An 18788-nucleotide genomic window follows, 5' to 3' on the forward strand; every position below is an offset into this window, starting at 1 on the left:
TTACATTGACGTAATTTGATTAATAGTTCACCACTTATCTTGCCTTCAAAAAACAATTCGGAATTCTTTCAAAAACTGAGAGCATGATAGATTGTGGACACATGACCAGCTCGCAGTAGGCCATTCTAGTGCTCCATCTGATAAACGAGAAACCAAAAAAGAAGTTTTGGCTTGATCGGGAGAGTTATAAAAAAAAAATAGAGCATTGCAGGAGAAACCCGCAACATTTATCTGGGTTTCCATAGAATTTGTCAGGCTTACTCACTGGAAACAGAGCATTCAGCGCTTCCACTTGGGGTGGAGAGCTGGTGGGGTTTTCTTCCGGTTTGGAAGTAGTTAAGGTCTGAAGTTTGTTGGCTAGACCTTTCACACTCACCACGAGCTGTATCAGCTGGCTTTGTTGCTCGGCCTGTTGTTGTGCCAAAGCCTCAAGTGAATGAGACACCCCTGCTAACATTTGCTGATGAAGGTCCAATAAATGACACTGCTCAGCAAGAGCTTTCTGTAAAGCCTCCAAGTCTACCGTCTGCAGTGGTGGTGAGGTATTCTGTGTTGTGACAGAATGACTCAGACGTACAGGGATAAAAAAAGGCAAAAAAGGCTTTACTGTTTGAATCGTTATCCAGAATCGTGGTCAGGAAACAGGCACAGGTCAAATCCAGAAAGGGCAGCAAGTACAAACACACAAATATTACACAAGGCAAAATCAGTCCAAAAGGCGTCAGGCAAAAGGGAAAAGTCAAAATACAGAAGATCAGTCAGAATCGGCTACAGACAACCATTACTTTTTAGCTACAGATGGGTGACAAATTATTATTAGGGAATGGATGGCATGAGCTTCAGTCACGAAGACTGCTCAACTGGCTAGTGTTTCAATAAATGACTAGAGTGACATCTGTATTTAGATATAAAAGAAAAAGACATCCGTAAATATTTGGAAATTGTATTCCAGTAGGGTACAGTCAGTGACCGTGATGTTAGTGCGTTACTGTGATAGGTAAGGAAATACATAAGAGCAACTGTTCCTCAATTGACTGAGATTATTGGCACAGGACAGCAATTCTTTTTCATTAAATTTCCTTTTTAATTTAATTTGGCCATTGAACCTTTGTATATTTAAGATTAATAGGTGATCTTTGGTCCACTACACAAAAATTCTAAATGTGAAGAAATTAAACTTAAAGGAGGAAATAATGCTGCACATTCTTAGTTACAGTCTTAGTTTTATTTTTTATAATTGATGGTGTGATTCAGACATCTTTAAAACAGGTCTTTTATGACATTCAGAATGCATGCAAGAGTTAGGTTCCTATAATATGTTGTTTTTGTAATTACAAATAAACAACATGATTGTCAGCATCAGTAAGCAGCCATGTGTCAGTTTTTGTTACATAAAAAAAACATGAATCTTAAAAAAGTTACTAAACAAATAAATTCTGACCAAATCAAAAACAAATGATTTATAAATCAAGCTGAATTCTTTTTTTACAATGACATGCAATTAAAGATCACAAGAGCTTCTGAGCTTCTCTACTGTCATTGATCAGTGCAACAGTAAACATGCGTGTTTTGGTTAATAGTACATCCTGATGTTGAAAATTAAAATGTCAAAACCTAAGAGGAAAACTTTCATCTTGACAAAACACTTGTTAGTATGTGTTTGTGAAGCATAACCCAAATTTTCAGGCCAGAACATGCCCCTCACTGCCAGCTGTCATAGGGGGCACTAATGTCTGTTGCAAGTGCCAAAAAACCCTGTGTAGAAAAAAGAAATTTCATTCAGCATCATAAAATATGTGTGTTGAAGAGATTCAATATAAACATCTAAGCATCATTTTTTTCAAACATCAAAAACCAACAGTGTTTTGTAGATATTGTAAATGTGCTTTCTAAATTCCTTAACATATGCTGTGGTCAAAACAGTTGGGACAGACAGAAGTGTGAATTTGTTCAGCTTATTCTATATGATGCTGCTGATAGCTGATGGGTATCTAATTGACTTCACATATTCTTATCTAGAAATGTGAACTAAGCTAGCTGTGGCTTTTCTGTTAGTTTTTAAACGTGTGGGACTTCATGGGCTTCTAACTCACTCACTCACAAATTTTACAGGCTGAGAATTTGCCACAGGGAGGCACTACCAGCACTCAAGTAGCCTTTGATGCTTTATTAGAGTGGTGTTTCACATGACCGACACTGTGTGTCGTTATTCCCAAAACATTTTTTTCCCTTTTTTTAAATGTATTAATACTATTATGTTGATGATGTGAAAATGGCCAGAACTCTGCAGGACATAAGCTTAACCCTTGTGTGGCATTGATGTTTTTGTTACTCAGTGGTCTGGTGGACCCGCCGCATTATTGTTTTTTTTTTTTAAATCAATACAGCCATAACAATTTATATAAAAATACCACATGTTTACAATATCACAAGTGGCCAGCGTAGGGTTCCCCTTTAGCAGCTGTAGCCAGTCAGCAGCCTGTCCATGTGGTCCACCATCACACACACACACACACACACACACATATACAAACATATACACACACAGACACACACACTAACAGCACTCCATGTAGGAGGAGAACAGAGTGAAGGGACACAGCACCTCCACACTTTTATTCCCCACTGGTTCACCCCAACACCACATGTGTAATATAAATATGTAGGGGGGGTGTACAGTGTGAAGACAAAATGTCTTGTGTGTGAAAGTGTGTTATTTTATATATGTTTCACAGAAAATGAGCAAATGCCAAGGAATCTGAGGTTGAAATAATAATAAATTGCATGATTTTTTTCTTCTTGTAAACACTGAGCACTGGCATCACACAAGGGTTAATGGGAGCAATACATATTTAAATTTCTTAGAATTTCTACTTAGGCATAAAGTTGAATGCAAAAGTTTGAACACCCCTGGTCAAATGACATGCTTTATTTATAGTGAAAATAAGTTAACACATGGTCTGCAGAGATCAAAACAGCATTTTACAATTTTTAGTGCACAATTAATGTTTATTTGCTGAATTCAACATATCGGAAAATATAAAACATTAAATGTGCCTTAACTTTTGCACAGACCATATTTTGTGTTTTGTTTTCCCCAGTATGTTAAAATCAGCAAATAACAGTAATTGTGCATTAAAATGTGCATGTGTGTTCACTGTAGAGAATGTGTAACTTTTTTTAAAATAAACTTTAGTAAGCCATTTTACTTGACTTTTACGTTACGTCCTCTTTAGTAAAAAAAAATAACAAAAACGTTTCTCAGATATTTGTTACTGCACAACACTGCATACCATATTTTACTCACATTTTCAATGGTCATCACCGAATTTCTGAGGCCAAAACCCTTCACACGTGGCAACGGAAGGCCATCTTTTAGTTGGGCTGAAATAGAAGAGTGTTGGTTATATACATGTGGAATTAGATCATAATCAGTTTTAAGTGACATTTCCTAATGCAAGCAAGATTGCTACAATTAAACATTGATTTTGTGAATGTTATGCAGTTGTGTGGAGGAATGCTTCCTACCATTCAACTTTGGAAGTACAAAGCTGCTCATTGTTAACTTCAATGCTTGCTTAATGGGGCCAACCTAAAGTGAAAAAAACATCATGTTATAACAATAACATAGGATAGGTTGTAGTTTCAATTTATTTTTTGAATATTTGAATAATTGATATTTCTGAACGCTTACTGGGAAACAACCAATCTCAGTTGCTCCAAGTGTCACGGTCAAACTTCAGCCATTGAAGAAATATAAGAACATATAATATGATTATATATATAAGATTATATAATATGTCAATAAAATACATTACAAAAGATAATACAGATCAAATGCAGACAGTAGCCACCTACTTTTTCATTTCCAAAACTCCCTTCAGCAGGTATTTGTCAATGTAGGCTTTGCCACTGAATGAGCTTTCCTTAAAGAGGAGACAGGAAATTAGAGCCAATGAATTATAAACAATGAATGTTAATATGAGTGAACTGTAAAGTGAAAAAAGAGAGTTAAAAAAGTTAAATCCAATATTCAGTACTCTTTAAAAAAAAATCAGCTGCATGTACAACCCCATTTCCAAAAAAGTCTGGACGCTGTGCAAAATGTAAATAAAAACAAAATTCAATGATGAGTAAATCATTTAAGCCCTATATTTCATTAAAAATAGTACAAAGACAAAATATCTAATGTTGAAACTGAGAAATGTTATTGTTTATTGAAAAATATATGCCCATTTTGAATTTGATGTCAACAACACGTTGCAAAAATGTTGGGATGGGGGCATGTTTACCACTGTGTTTTATCACCTCTTCTTTTAACAACACTCTGTAAGTGTTTGGAGAGTGAGGAGACCAACTGCTGTAGTTTTCAAAGTGAAATGTTTTCCCATTCTTGTTTGATATAGGATTTCAGCTGCTTAACGGTTTAGCGTCTCCTTTGTCATATTTTTATTTTCATAATGTTTTCAGTGGTGACAGGTCTGGACTGCATGCAGGCCAGTTTAGCACCTGAACTCTTTTAATATGGAGCAATGCTGTTGTAATACATGCAGAATGTGGTTTGACAATGTCTTGCTGAAATAAGCAAGGCCTTCCCTGAAAAAGACGTGGTCTGGATGGAAGCATATGTTGCTAAAACATGCATATAACGTTCAGCATTAATAGCAACTTTACATATGTGCTAGTCACTTATGCCATGTGCACTAATGCACCCCTACACCATCATGAATACTGGCTTTTGAACTGTGCGCAGATAACAAGTTGAGTGGGCCCGGAGGAAGCAGTGTCCATGATTTCCAAAAAGAATTTCAAATGTTGATTTGTCAGACCACAGGACACTTTTCCACTTGCACTCAGTCCATTTTAAATGAGCTCAGAGCTCAGGCCCAGAGAAGGTGGCGGCATTCCTGCATCCTGTTTATATATGTTTTTTTCGCTGTGTTTAAGACTTTTAATTAGCATTTGTGGATGATGCGCTGAACTGTGTTCACAGACAATGGTTTTCAGAAGTGTTTCTGAGCCCATGCAATGATTTCCACTACAGAATCATCTCTGTTTTTAATGCAGTGCCATCTGAAGGCCCAAAGATTACAGCCAACAAATACTGGTTTTTGGCCTTGTCCCCTGCATACAGAGATTTCTCCAGATTCTCTGAATCTTTTAATGTTATTATGTACTGTAGGTGATTAAAAGCAAAGGTTCTTTGCTCTTTTATGTTGAGAAACTTTATTCCTGAATTGTTGCACTATTTGATTATGCATTCTTTCACAGAGTGGTGAACCCCTCCTCATCTTTACTTCTGAAAGACTCAGCCTCTCTGGGATGCTCATTTTATACCCAATCATGTTATTGACCTGTTGCCAATTAACCACCAGTTATTTTTAAGCATTACGCAACTTTGCCAGCCTTTTGTTGCCCCCATCCCAACTTTTTTGGGATATGTTGCTGGCATGAAACTCAAACATTTCTCAGTTTCAACATTAGATATTTTGTCTTTGAAGCATTTTCAATGAAATATAGGGTTTAAATGATTTGCACATCATTGAATTTTGTTTTTATTTCGATTTTACCCAGCACCCCAACTTGTGGGGTTATAAATAAACAATACATATAATGTATGTTAACACTGCTGCTGTTAATTTACAGAAATAAAATGGACATTAACTAGTTGTAACTACAAGCTGAACGACAGTAAAAGACAGTATTTCTAAGAAATAAAATGACAGGTTTTTACCATCACTTGGCAAGCATATTTTTTACTCCATCTAGCATGTACCTAGAGCTTTGTCACTTTACAGACTGTCTACATACACAAAAAGCTGTACAACACACTAAAGAAAAGGGAAAAATGGAAAAGTGTAATAGGTCCCCTTTAAAGTATTTTCACTTCAAAAATTAACGGCATGTAATTCGACCAGGGGCGCCCAAACTTTTGCATACTACTGAATTTAAGATTTGTTCAGTTCAGCTTAGTTGAATTTTTTTTTCTTTTTTGGAAAGTAAAAAAATCAAATACTGTGCAGTTTCACTGATTTTGAATTGAATTATTTTCTGATTCTTATTTTTTTGTTCAGACAGATCTAACTCCATGATACAATTAAGCAGTTAACATCCTACAGTGACGAAAATGGTACACTGGCTTTCCTTGATTCAAATGTGTACATCGGTTCCACATGAATAAAATACATCAATTAAATTCTTGCAAAAAGTGAGTAAACTGAAAGAAAATCTGTGTCAGTGTAATATATTTTATTCACGTGGAACCGATGTACACCTTTGAATCAAGTAAATTCAGTGCAGTTTTTTCAGTGTACCATGTTCTGTGGCAAGTATGAAAATGAGCAGGACCAGGTGACCTGGATGTTGGATTAAGATGGCAAGAGGAAAAGATCTATGTGAAAGAGGGTTCATTGTTGGGCCACTGATGGCATATTTCTGCATTTAGATCTGTGGGACAGACATTAATAAATAGGGTTGGAAATTGTGGTTGAAAGCACATATTCGATGTCTATGATTCTCATGCCTTAGTGTGGTATGTAAGGAAGAAACAGAAGAGCAACTGTAACTCATGTGACTGACAAATTTCCATGCAGGACATAATCAGAATGTGTCAGCAACAGTGCATCTACAACTACTTGGATTTGAAAATAAGTGAACACATCCTCTACACAGAACATACATCTGCACATTTCAATGCACAGTTACTATTTATTTACTGAATTAAACCTATTGGAGAAAAAAAAAATGGCACATTTTATATATTTATATTTTTACATCACTTTTAAGTTTGTTTCCTGTAGAGGATGTGGTTACTTAGGTTCACTAAAAAACTCAACAAAATATTGCTGACTGGGGGTATTCAAACTTATACATCTGATGGTATATAAAGAAGGGTATTAAAATAGGGCTGCAGTGCTTAAACCCTTCATTATCAAGATGAATGCACATTTGAGAGGTCAGTGGTATAAAAAGTATAAGCAGTGGTCTACAGTGATCTGGTCCGATCCTTCGCCATATTCTCCACATGTAAGAGAGTGCATACGCAGCAAATACAAATGCAAGAGAATGGTACAGGCGTGAATGCTTGACCTCTATATTGAGGGGATCCAGTGGCTCTGTTATGCTGTGTGTCACTGTAAATCAATACATAGTTACTTCAAACAATTGTCCATATCCTATCATGAGAGTGGTCTCATCCAAGATGACAGTTCACCCCTTCACAGGCCACAAGGCATTATTTACTGACTTGATGAGAATGAAAATGATGTAAATTGAATGAAATTGCCTTGCAGTCACCAGATCCCATCCCAATTCATCACCCAGGGCAACTTTTGACCAACATGTGAGACAGTGCTGCCTTCCACCATCATCAAAACACCAACTGAGGGAATATCTTTTGGAAGAATGGTGGTCCATCAATCCAGCACAATTCCAGAGATTTGTAAAATCTACTCCAATTTACAATAAAGCTGTTCTGGCAGCTCACACGCCCTTCGTGGTGTTTTTTCTGGCATATCTACTATCCACCAGATAGGTTTTATACAGGGGCCAGATGTGACAATGAGGTAACAGCACTCACCACATCCAGTCTGAAGAGAGGTATTGCAACAGAATCTGCTTTCATGGCATAGGCTTTGGCTGAAGCTGACACATTGACATTTATCACTGTTTTATTAAAGGAAAACAGCGGAGCCTCACTGGCATACAGCAGCAGCTGCATTGGTAGGTCTGGATATTTCTTAGGGAGCTACAGAAAAAAACAAGGAAAAGCTCAGTGGCAGATCAGTTGACTAGATAACCATATTTCACTGAAATGACACTTGCATTTGATCATGCTAGTAAAAAGTTAAATTAGCTTTTACGTTATGAGTCCATGTAAATTCACTGCATTATCTACTGTCAATGCTTTCTATTAGCTGTTCTGGATAACAATATAAAAACAAACCTGAGGAATCAGTTGTCCAAACTGGCTTGTGTTCAGGTGGAAGGGAGAGGCCTTGGGGATCTACAAATTACATTTGCGATGAATAAGTTAACATATACTTTTTGTGTTTCGTGTTAAGTAATGATAGGTTCCTAATATATTATGTTTCAAGAATATATCCTCACCATATCGTCTGTGATGCGTATTTGCAATGCTCCAGCACTCTGATAGGCATACGCTGCTGAGTTTACGAAAAACTCAGAGGCACCCAGTGACACCATGTAATCCTCTCGCCATGGCACCTCAAAATGTTTGGGGGAAAATGGTGGTTCCGAGGGAAAATTATTGCTGTAAAACTCACCCTGTTACAACAAAGAAAGTACAGGGCACAAAACTTTCATCATGGGGATATTCATCACAAAATCATCATTTTGATGAGTACAGTTGTATGCAAAAGCTTGAACACCTTACTCAAATGGAATGCTTTCTGAGTGAAAACAAGTACACATCCTCTATAGGGAACAAACGTGAACTTTTTTCTGTGGGTTTTAGTGCACATTTCTATGTATTTGCTGAATTTAACGTATTTTTATAGCTCATTCTGCTCATGATTATCAGGAGTGACAACGTACTTGTTATAACATTTTTTGTAGTGTTAGCGCCACACAACCGTGAGGCATCTAGGAACCAATCACATACCAATTGAAAGAGGGGGTCATAGAGTTTCTGACTATCACCGGAAGATGGTTCCCCTCAGTCTGTGAGGAGATGGCGACCCCTGAGCAGAAAGCGTTTTGTGTTCTCCATTTCAATAAGAGTGAATCAGTCATAACTGTGCAATGTGATTACCATCTGTAGTGAACCTCCAACAGCAAACTCCTTACATAATAAACTGTATTCTCACTTAAACCATTTACAATTATATATATATATATATATATATATGTGTGTGTGTGTGTGTGTGTTTATATAGGAATGGTCTCAGATCTTTTGCTATGTGTTCTCCAGTCTCATTAAGTGTTATAAGAGAAGACTCAGGGCGGTTATTTTTGCAATAGGAGGTGGCACAAAGTATTAATTGAAGGGGTGCCAATGATTGGGGCACATATAGATTTGAGAAAAACTGAAATTTATTTTCAATCATTGTACTTCAAATTGAGGTTAGAGTTTTGTTAAGATTTTGAATAAAAGATCAAAGGATAAACAATAAAGAATATTTTTTACAGCCTGTTTTACTCATGTTCACTCAGCATAATTAACTCATCATCATTTTCAAACACTGTAACTGTTTAGTTCATTGAGTTTTCCATGAGGTTGTTTTCTCATATACTTTAGGTCAGTTTGCAGGCTATGTGGCATGATATCAAAAATGAAATGTATATAAGAGAATGTCATACTTTTACGTTCAATCCAAGTCCACTGTCGTTAACAAGAGGCGAGTCTGTCAAAGAAATATTCAGGTATACATACGGATCCACCTTCATGGCAACTGTAAAAAAAAAAAAGGCCTCAATCACGTGTTGCATTGTCATTTTTATAGCTGGCATGCCAACATGAATATTTCACTGTATATGAAATAATTTAGAAATACTGCATGCAATATTCATAGGATACCTGCTTTTTTATATACTGCATTACTGAAAGTTTATGACAGAAACTCAACATTGCAACAAAGTAAGTAAAGTCCAGAAACCCACAATAAATGCATAATAAAAGTGTCTCTAATATGCTAAGATTCAGAGGTTCATTGTTAAGTGCTGGATAGAAAAAGGGGTTACATTCTTCAATCATCTAGTGGAAAATTGGCCTATTATGGATTATTTTACTTCATGGTATCAAGGTAGATATAGCTAAGCACGCTCTCCAGTTGGTTAGGACTTCAAGAGCTAAAGAGAATGCCTAATGTGTTATATTAATCATCAGCATGGACTCATATAACAGAAGAATAACAGAAGAACTTAAAATTTTGCTTACAAAAATGGATCAGTTTGTGTTGTTCATAAGATAAAACATATAAAACTATATTGGGTTTTTGTACCATTTTTAATATAAAACAGATCAAAATTTCCTAGTCACTGCTTTCTGTTTTTAATAGCCATTTACATGATGCCCTAACTTTTTGGAAATCGGCTTTGTATTAATTTGTGGTGTCTGAGTACATTTTTTTAATCAATCTTGTTGTTTTAGACATAGTCTCAATTGGGCTTCTTATTATGAATACATAACGTCTTTGTCCATATTTATAAGTACAATGTTAAAAGATATTATGTGTGCAAATTTGAAGTAAGCAAAAATGTCTGAGGACTAGCTTCCCCTCACGGTAGAAGACAGCTATATAAGAAAATGAGAAAAGTCTCACAATGATTCAAACAGGGTTTAACTGGTTAACTATATTAAAAGAAGATCTTCTTTGGAATATTTCTTTCCTCTAGGAGGTTTCCCACCCTGGTAATGGAGTACCACCAATCACTTTGTTTTTTTCAGCTCCTAACACACCTGATCCAATGAGTCAGCTAATTGACAAGCCCTTACTGAGATAAAGCAGGTGACTAAAGGTAGGAAAATTCTACTTTAATTACTGATAATATTTAGTTGAAATACCAGACACTGCAGCTAGATGACTCTCTAGAGCTTCAATTTCTTTTTCAAATGTTTGGCAAATCTAGAAGAGAAAAAGAGAAGTAATATCATTATTGACAGTTGGGTGCTTCCACATGCAACAAATTATCTGTTGGAACCAAAAGTTATCTACCTTTGCACGGATCTTGTTTCTGATGCGCTTGTTAAACATTTTTACAAATGGCTGGAAAATAAAACTGAAAAAAGGATAAGAAATATGTTTTTACAGCACAAGTAGAGCACAGAGCTAAATAATATATTTGATAAACTAAGAAATTGCAGTATTAAAGTCCATAGCACTATTAAAAATATCTTTGAAAGTCATCAGTTCAAAGAGTCTACGTCAGAATCATGTCATGTTCACATCTTTGTCCCCCTGAGTGTGCACAGATTCAGTTCCTAAATTGCAAATAATAAAACACTGGTGAATGACAGAATCTTCGTAAAAACTGTGTAACTGGGTTTTATTAATAAATTTCTTCTTCAGAACAGTTGGTGAATGAGGCCCATTGGCTTGTTTACTTCCATGTAAGATACATTTTTTTTATTATTGAAACAGCAGTAGAAACCTTTTAATTAACCTTTCCTGCTACTTACTAAACCACAAATATCATTCTTCCTTAACCACGTACTCTTAAAAGAGATGGTCCTTCAAGGGTTTAGTAAAGACATTGGGCCTCGTTTCAAATTATGAAATTTCTTCATAAAACCCACTTACGCAGTTTCCACGAAGATATTCATATCCACTAATGTTATCTTATTTGTTCTTAGGTAAGAACAGAATCTATGCACACCCAAGAGCACAAAGGTAAGGACAATCCTGCTGTTTAAGAACATGTCATGAATCTGACATAGACTTTTTCTTAGGACCTTTCTCAAAAACAAAAGCAGAAAAACACAGGAAGATAATAGTGAATAATGTCCATTGTTTGTATATAAAATCTTATATAGCATATATAGCGCCAAAAAGCGTTCTTCTATTGTTTCAACTTTGACATCGTAACAATACACGATACCTTTTTGGTACCATATAGAACCATTTTCCAAAACATTCTATTTGAAACCATAAACATATTCTCAATCAATTTGAAAAACCATTTCACCATGCAAAGAGCCATTTAAGCATGCAAATGGTTCTTTGAGTGTTCATGGTTCTATATAGAGCTATAGTCTTTACTAAAGAACCCTTGAAGAACCATCTTTTTTAAGAGTGTGGGTCTTTGTACTACCAGGTATGAGACATCAGTGATGCTAAATAAGTTTCTTGTGCTCTTACCTTCCACCTCCATGGAAATTCACTTGCGCACTTTCCACATCAGCAGAACATACAGCGGTGGAAATGGAGAGGCGCTTGTCCTCTCTGCCCAACTGCAACACCGTGTTGAGACTGACAGTAAACATAACCAGTTCGAACCAACCGCCGTCTTTACTGTATGCAGAAAATACAGGGAAGACTGTGAAATACAGTATCTATGAACAAATATCCATTTGCATATTATCGAAGGGGTCATATTCTCAAATGTTGTATTTAATTTTTTTCTAAAGTTCTTAATTAAGTTGGGTGGCTTTGTGTAGCAAAAGCAGTCATAATGAATTTGTATATAACCATTTAATGACACAACCTCTCTTTACCTTTTATAGACAGACTGTTTATGTCACTTTGTCCGGGCTGTGTGGCAACACCGATAAAGTTGTATGCAAAAGTATGAACAGTACTTAGTATTAATGTATATTAGTGATTGCTCCTCATCAGGAAGAGTAAATAATTTGCTAAGCTGTGTTGATGCCAGCTGACACAGTCTCAATAACTGAAAGTGACTCTGATAAAGCTGTGTATTTATGCTTCATGAGTCAGTGTCACATTATCATCACAGTATATTTTAGAATTATTGGAAACACTGCATATATAGACCATTTGGACTTGGGAGTCAATGATACATGTAGTGACTTTTACAGTTTTTATATACTACAGCACCGTCTTATTTAAAAAAAATGCAAGGTAAATTCAGTTGTCCATAATAGGGGCCTTTTAATACTGTTTTTCTTATGGTACTAACTTAGAAGTAGCACTAAAAGGAGAGTCTTAGGGGTCAAATGAGGGTCATATTGTATGCAGACTTTCCTTTGGCAGTGAATGGTGGAATGAATCACTAAATATTATATATATATATAAAAAAAAAAGTTTCTATATACTACAGATGAAACTGCACAGGAGTTCCATATAATACCCTCTACAATAGAATACAGTGTGTGTTATTCCACTTGCTTACATGAGGCCATAGTGTGTCTTCCATAGACCGGTGATGGCAATGGAGAGTCCACTAACTTGCAGAGATATTCCGGTTCCCTCTGAAAAGGCGATTGATGGTTCTGGCAAATCACAGCGCTGAATGGACATGCTGGGGATTTACAATCGTGAAACTTTAACCAACAGTAATTCAGTTTAGGATTTGCTGTGTTTTCAATAATAGCCCAACGTTTCCCACACAGATTAGGTATAGTCTCTAACACACTGTTTTTAGGGTCTAAAAACCCTTTTATTCTAGAATGTTGTGACTCATTGTTCATACTGAATTAATCATTGGTTTAGGTACTTACTTATAGAGGACGTAGTCCACGGAACCAAATATGATATGTACACTCCCTTTGACTTCTGGGAGCGTGATGTTATCAAGTTCACTCTGCAGCCAGTCAGTCAACCAGTGAGTTACTGCACACATACAGAAAGAACACACATAACACATTCTGAATGATGAATGTTAGTATTTATGTATATGTCTAAGTAAATTCCTTCACATGATACGATTTTTCACCCAAGAAGTTTGAATATGTATACTGTGTAATAACAATATTTAGCCACACGAGAGAGCTCTGGGAATTCTGGTCCACACCCTTGTAAGTCTCAAATTGGTCTTCAGTCCTTAGCATCACCATCACTGAGCCACTATCGTGCTTAGTTTTCCTGAGCTTTTCCTGGCTCTGATTTTTTCCTCTTATCTGTGAGCTCCCTCAGATACTCAAAATAGTGTCATCATTTTCAAATACCACAGTATACCTTATTACTGTTATACCACCCAACCCTACTTCTTATCACTGATATCCGAAGGCTCCTCCTCAGTGTTCAGTCTTGTAACAGCCTGGGTAGATTGTACTGACACATCACAGATTACTGATGCAAGCAACTCAACACATATAAATCTTATGTTTACAATCATTGAAATTCCACTCACGGCCTTCTCCACAATTTTTCAAATTGTTTTGAGGTATGTCTGAAGGATTGTGGGTGAATGAAGGTCTTGAACAACATATCAGTTGAGTCTTTTGATTTCCCTGAAAAGACGGACGCATTTCTCAACTGTATTTGAAGGATCCTACAAAAGAGGACAGCCTTAGGCTGCATCCTTAGCTTTGAGACATGGTTAATTAATTTGTCACACTTATATTACACAAGTAGTCACTCGCAGCACTAGGGGAGACGGGGACAGCAAGAGAGATAATTCAATTAGAACAAACTCGTTCTCAGCTAGGTTAGCCTCAGTGTGCCAATCAGCATGGCATGAAAACTTTGCAGTGCAAAACATTCTTGAGAAGCTTCGACATAACATATATAAAACCTGTGAATAACGGGTTTGTGTCGTTATAAACCTTAAACCATGGTGTATCATCTTTTCTTTTGTTTTTGTTAGCCATGTAGCTTTTAGCTTGCTAACTGACAAACTATTAAAGTGATGAAGTTGTATCAGCAGTCATGTATGACAGATAGGACATTTGCCATCCTAAAGCCCAGCAAACTGAACACTACAGTTTTGAAATGTCAACCATTATAAGTAGTTTATTGCTGTCTTGTAAACAACTTTGTCTTCCATTTTTTCCAGTATGAAAATAGAAATGAGGCAGGTCATATAAATTTCTTGGCAACTTTTGCTGCTGAAGTCGATACTTATGTTCAGTAAATCCCTTGCCCCTCCAAAGGCTGTCATCTAACACTCCTCATTTTAGCTAATAAAGTAATGGAATGGCCCCTAAGAGGGGAAATGATGAGGCCAAGTGGGTGTGGGCTTTGTTAAAACCTGTACAGAAATGGGTGTATAGCTGCATACTACTATGCTATGCTATATTATGAATGTACTTGGTGCCATACTATTTAGTTTTGGTGAGCGTTATGGCAAAAATGTCATATCACGATCATTCAGGATATTTTTGCAATATATGATATGTGTTATGATTTTTTTTTGGAATGCAGATGCAATGAACGTGTAATACTATTGCACTTCCTGACCAAAAGAGGCATATTGCCAACAATTCTTCTGCAGAAAGTTGTCACTTTTTGATAGACAAGCATGCTAGGCTTGTCTTACCTAATGATGAACTCCTGAGAGCTGAGGTTAAGAGTCATTAGGCTAAAGAGAGTCTATTTGGGAAGCTAAGCAATATGAGGACATATAATTTCTGTAAAATGTATGAAAATTATACTATTATCAATCTAAGCTATTATCAATCTACTCTTAAAAAATGCATTATCAGTTTATTTATAGTGTTCTCAATCCTGTAGCAGGAACTGGAAGACCAATTCATGTGAAACAGTTTCAAATAAGCCTTGTCACATCTAGGGAACCCATAGACATCAACAGTCATGGGGTTTCCTCCCTGGTAATGCTCTGCTAGGCTTTTACTGCACCTGTCTTTAGTTCCTGCTTGTTCTTGGGCGTTTCAGTTTTGCCCTCAGTGAGTAAAATGCATGCTCGATTGGATTGAGGTCAGGTGATTGGAGGGCATACAATTGTTTCTTTTAGTGGGGCCCATAAGATCATAGTTACACCACTGATCACATCTGATGTTTCTGAAATGACAGCAAAGTATGCTGCGCTGCCCTGGTCAAACTTCTGCCTTTTGTGTCCTCAGAATAGGCCAGATGAAATGGGGGAGCAGAAAGTGGAAGGGAAACTTCCCCACAGCATTTACCCACAGTCTTGACAATCTGCAGTGTGTTCAAGTGACCCAGTGCTGTGTTTCAGTCTAAAGGCCTGCAGTTTCACTACCTCAGCTTCCTTTGCTGTACATTGTCCTGAGCATTCATTTTAAAATGGAGGACACAGAGCTCACAAGGTGCGAGAAAACTAGCTATTAATCACTCTAAACTGCAAAAAGGCCCCAAAACGTAGTATAATAATGAATGAACATCTATCTGTTAAATTATATAGTATGTTACATATTTTCAAGTTTCATTCATTATGTCCCAAAATGAATCTACACTTGCAAATCGCTGCTGTCATATCTCATAAAAAGTGATTTTTCATATAGGGTTTGGGGATTGGAGGCCTCTCTGGTGGAAATGTGTAACTGCAAACAAGATTTTGCAGATGAATATGATGATTGCATGCGCCTCGAAAGAGTATGTAAAAAGAATTCAGTCAAAACTCGGTGAACAACGCATCTCATGACATCATGGATGTCATCAAATTGTCACCAGTATAATTTTGTTTTTTACATTTGAGACCTAAACACTGAACCGGATTTTCTTTTTCAGTGTGTGTGTGACATAAAACTGTATGAAGTGGACCGAAAAACTCCCTTGAAATCTGACCCTCAGCATGAACTTCAGCAGCACACGTATCATATTTTAGTGTTCCTTTTTCTGCTGACTCAGTAATACTACTTACTTCAATCTTAGCAAAAATAACTTACATATTGCAGCTGCAAATTTCAATGTAATAAATTGTAAAAAAAAAAAAAAAGTAAACATTCTAAGTAATTATAATTATAATTTATAATAATAATATAATATATTGGTGTGTTCCTCAAGAAACTTGGGAAGAGGGAACTGGTAAAAAAAAAACAAAAAAAAAACAAACAAACAAACAACAACAAAAAAAAACTAAATAAAATTGGCAAAATAGTCATTTAGGATGCCAATTTGTTTAACCCCTCTAAGTCAACCTCCATGCACCAGGATGTTCATTTACATCATGTTTAAGGTTTTTAACTTCATTTTAAAGACAACTAGCTAATCGACTAGCTAGCTACCTAAATGCATCAACAAGTCAGATTGTTTTTCGAGATAAACAATGAATCTGAACAATTTGTGATTAGCAGTTACATGAAATGAATGTCACCCTGCCATAAAGTAGAGAGATAAACCAAAACTTATGCATTTGAAATGTACTTTTTTGACATGTTTAACACGTTCCCAGTATGTGTGGTTTGTAAAATGCATCGTGAAATTACCTTTTTGCAGTCCCTTCTGTGAGAGAACAGCTTGCAATGCAGAATCTTCTGCATGCGTTTGTGTTGTAGATACAAGGAGGAGAGCGACCAACAACATCTTCATCTTGATCACTCACTTGCAGAACCTTAACTATAATAGAAAACATGTCAAAAATGTGCGTTATGAAATAATTTGTAAGCTCTTTTGTCTATTTCTATGCATATTTAGATATGCTAACACCACAGTAATAGTAAGGTTTATCTAAATGTAATAAGCTGCAACTCCTACCAAAAACAATGAGCTTTTGAGAAAACAGGTCCTTACCAGTGGCTGCCTTCACAGAGCATATATCTGTATGTCTTTAAGTTCTGTTAACTAGTCATTTTGATTCTTACTTCCTCTATAATTCAAGATCTGAAACCATGGGCATGACAACTATAAGTGTGTTAAATATGACAACAGGAAGTCTCTAGAGAGAAATCAGCCGTGCTTTTTTTTTTACACGTTTGCTTGACGGCTTGCTCTGCCACTCTAACACATTTAACATTTACTCTTCTACAGCATTCTCATATTGTGGTTCCAGTAACTTGGTTTGAATTCCACCAAATCTCTACATAATTAAAATCATTCAGATGCAGTCGTTCAACGTGGTTTGATGAGGAAATAAGCTAAATGCTTGTTTTCAAGCATGTGACAAGCTAGTGCTGATGACAGCACTACATGAACACTAGTATTATAGAAGTCTTAAGAACAATTACTGGACTACTCCATAAATAGCTGTTGGCTACAAACACCCATTTCAAGGGATTCCACTGGTTTTGTACACTTACATCAGTACACAGATGCAGATCAGAGACCACAACCAATTGTTTATGTTAGTAATACAAGCTGACCTGTTAAACTCAACATAAAACACCATCATGAGAAATATAACAAAACCCAGTAAAATTAGGCCTGTCAGAATTATTACATAATCGCCATAATCACAGGTATTTGAAATGATCACACTTATTTGACTGCAGTCTTTTTCTCAGTTGTTAGATTTTATAGTCATAAATGCTGCAACAAACAAAATATGAACTGGATGTGTTGACTTGAGGCATATAAGTGAAAATAAATCTTTTATGCTAACAGGGTGAGTGTTATTTTCCCCATCATGTTTATTTGTGAAGAACACGTAGCCTTGCTTGATGCATAATTTTGTGCAACTGTAGACATTTTTGCGAGTGTGTGTGCAAGCAGTATTGATTGAACAGTACAACGAGTGTTAGCTATTTAGTAAACAAGCAAGTAAGGCTAGCAAGTAAGGTGACTTACCACTTTAGGCTTGTGTTGCAAACAATGAACAATAAAAGGAGACAAATCATCAATCACAATTATTTTTATGACAAGTAATCGTCAGCTAAAATATCATATGATCATAAATAAAATATGATCATAACAGCCCTAAGTAAAATGTGTCTAACCGTAGCATAAAAATAACATTATAGCCCACATTTGATAATAACTTATTCAAAATAAGACCAACAAGCTGCAAAGAACGTTGGGAAGCTCTGCCTCCAATCCAACTAGCTCACTTTATGTCTACTAATATGATGTCAGACTTTCATGAACTCAACAAGAAGAAGTTGCTGAACATTGTGTGAGCGATATGTTTACTTTAATACAATGGTGGAATATAATTTGGGTTTTCTTCAATCCACTTATTGAATTTTAACATTGGGGTTTGTAGTGTGGGCATTTTGCACATTAAAAAGAGTTGTGAATGATGCATCATGTCTGACAGGAGTAAAGTATCAAGTCATATCATTACTTTGATTTACCAGAATAAAACTATTCTCTGGTATTTGAGACAGATTAATGAGGAAACTTGAGTGCACACTTTTCAGTTAATGACGTACTGAATCTGTTCAATGAAATGAAAGTGAAACTTTGTGTGTTTCTTCACAAGACTATGAACTTCCTCCTCATCATGAAATGCAGCACTGTTTTTACAAAACAGCAACCATTCTTCAAAGACTACTGATTATTGGCTTTACT

General features: G+C 36.2%; 1 protein-coding gene across 1 annotated transcript; it reads right to left on the reverse strand.

Annotated features, from left to right (window-relative positions):
- Nucleotides 1–1219: 1219 nt before the first annotated feature.
- Nucleotides 1220–17176, reverse strand: LOC118813365 (bactericidal permeability-increasing protein-like). Its single transcript, XM_036578653.1, has 16 exons — nucleotides 17073–17176; nucleotides 16769–16898; nucleotides 13142–13253; nucleotides 12814–12942; nucleotides 11820–11972; nucleotides 10677–10740; nucleotides 10526–10586; nucleotides 9322–9413; nucleotides 8110–8286; nucleotides 7946–8005; nucleotides 7580–7747; nucleotides 3859–3926; nucleotides 3695–3737; nucleotides 3529–3592; nucleotides 3308–3384; nucleotides 1220–1755 (listed from the first exon to the last, which is right to left on the reverse strand). The coding sequence occupies exons 2-16, from the start codon at nucleotides 16869–16871 to the stop codon at nucleotides 1702–1704; spliced, it is 1425 nt and encodes a 474-aa protein (XP_036434546.1). The 5' UTR covers nucleotides 16872–16898; nucleotides 17073–17176; the 3' UTR covers nucleotides 1220–1701.
- Between the last annotated feature and the right edge of the window lie 1612 nt (nucleotides 17177–18788).

The sequence above is a fragment of the Colossoma macropomum genome, unplaced genomic scaffold (assembly GCF_904425465.1).
Source record: "Colossoma macropomum unplaced genomic scaffold, Colossoma_macropomum, whole genome shotgun sequence".
Taxonomy (NCBI): domain Eukaryota; kingdom Metazoa; phylum Chordata; class Actinopteri; order Characiformes; family Serrasalmidae; genus Colossoma; species Colossoma macropomum.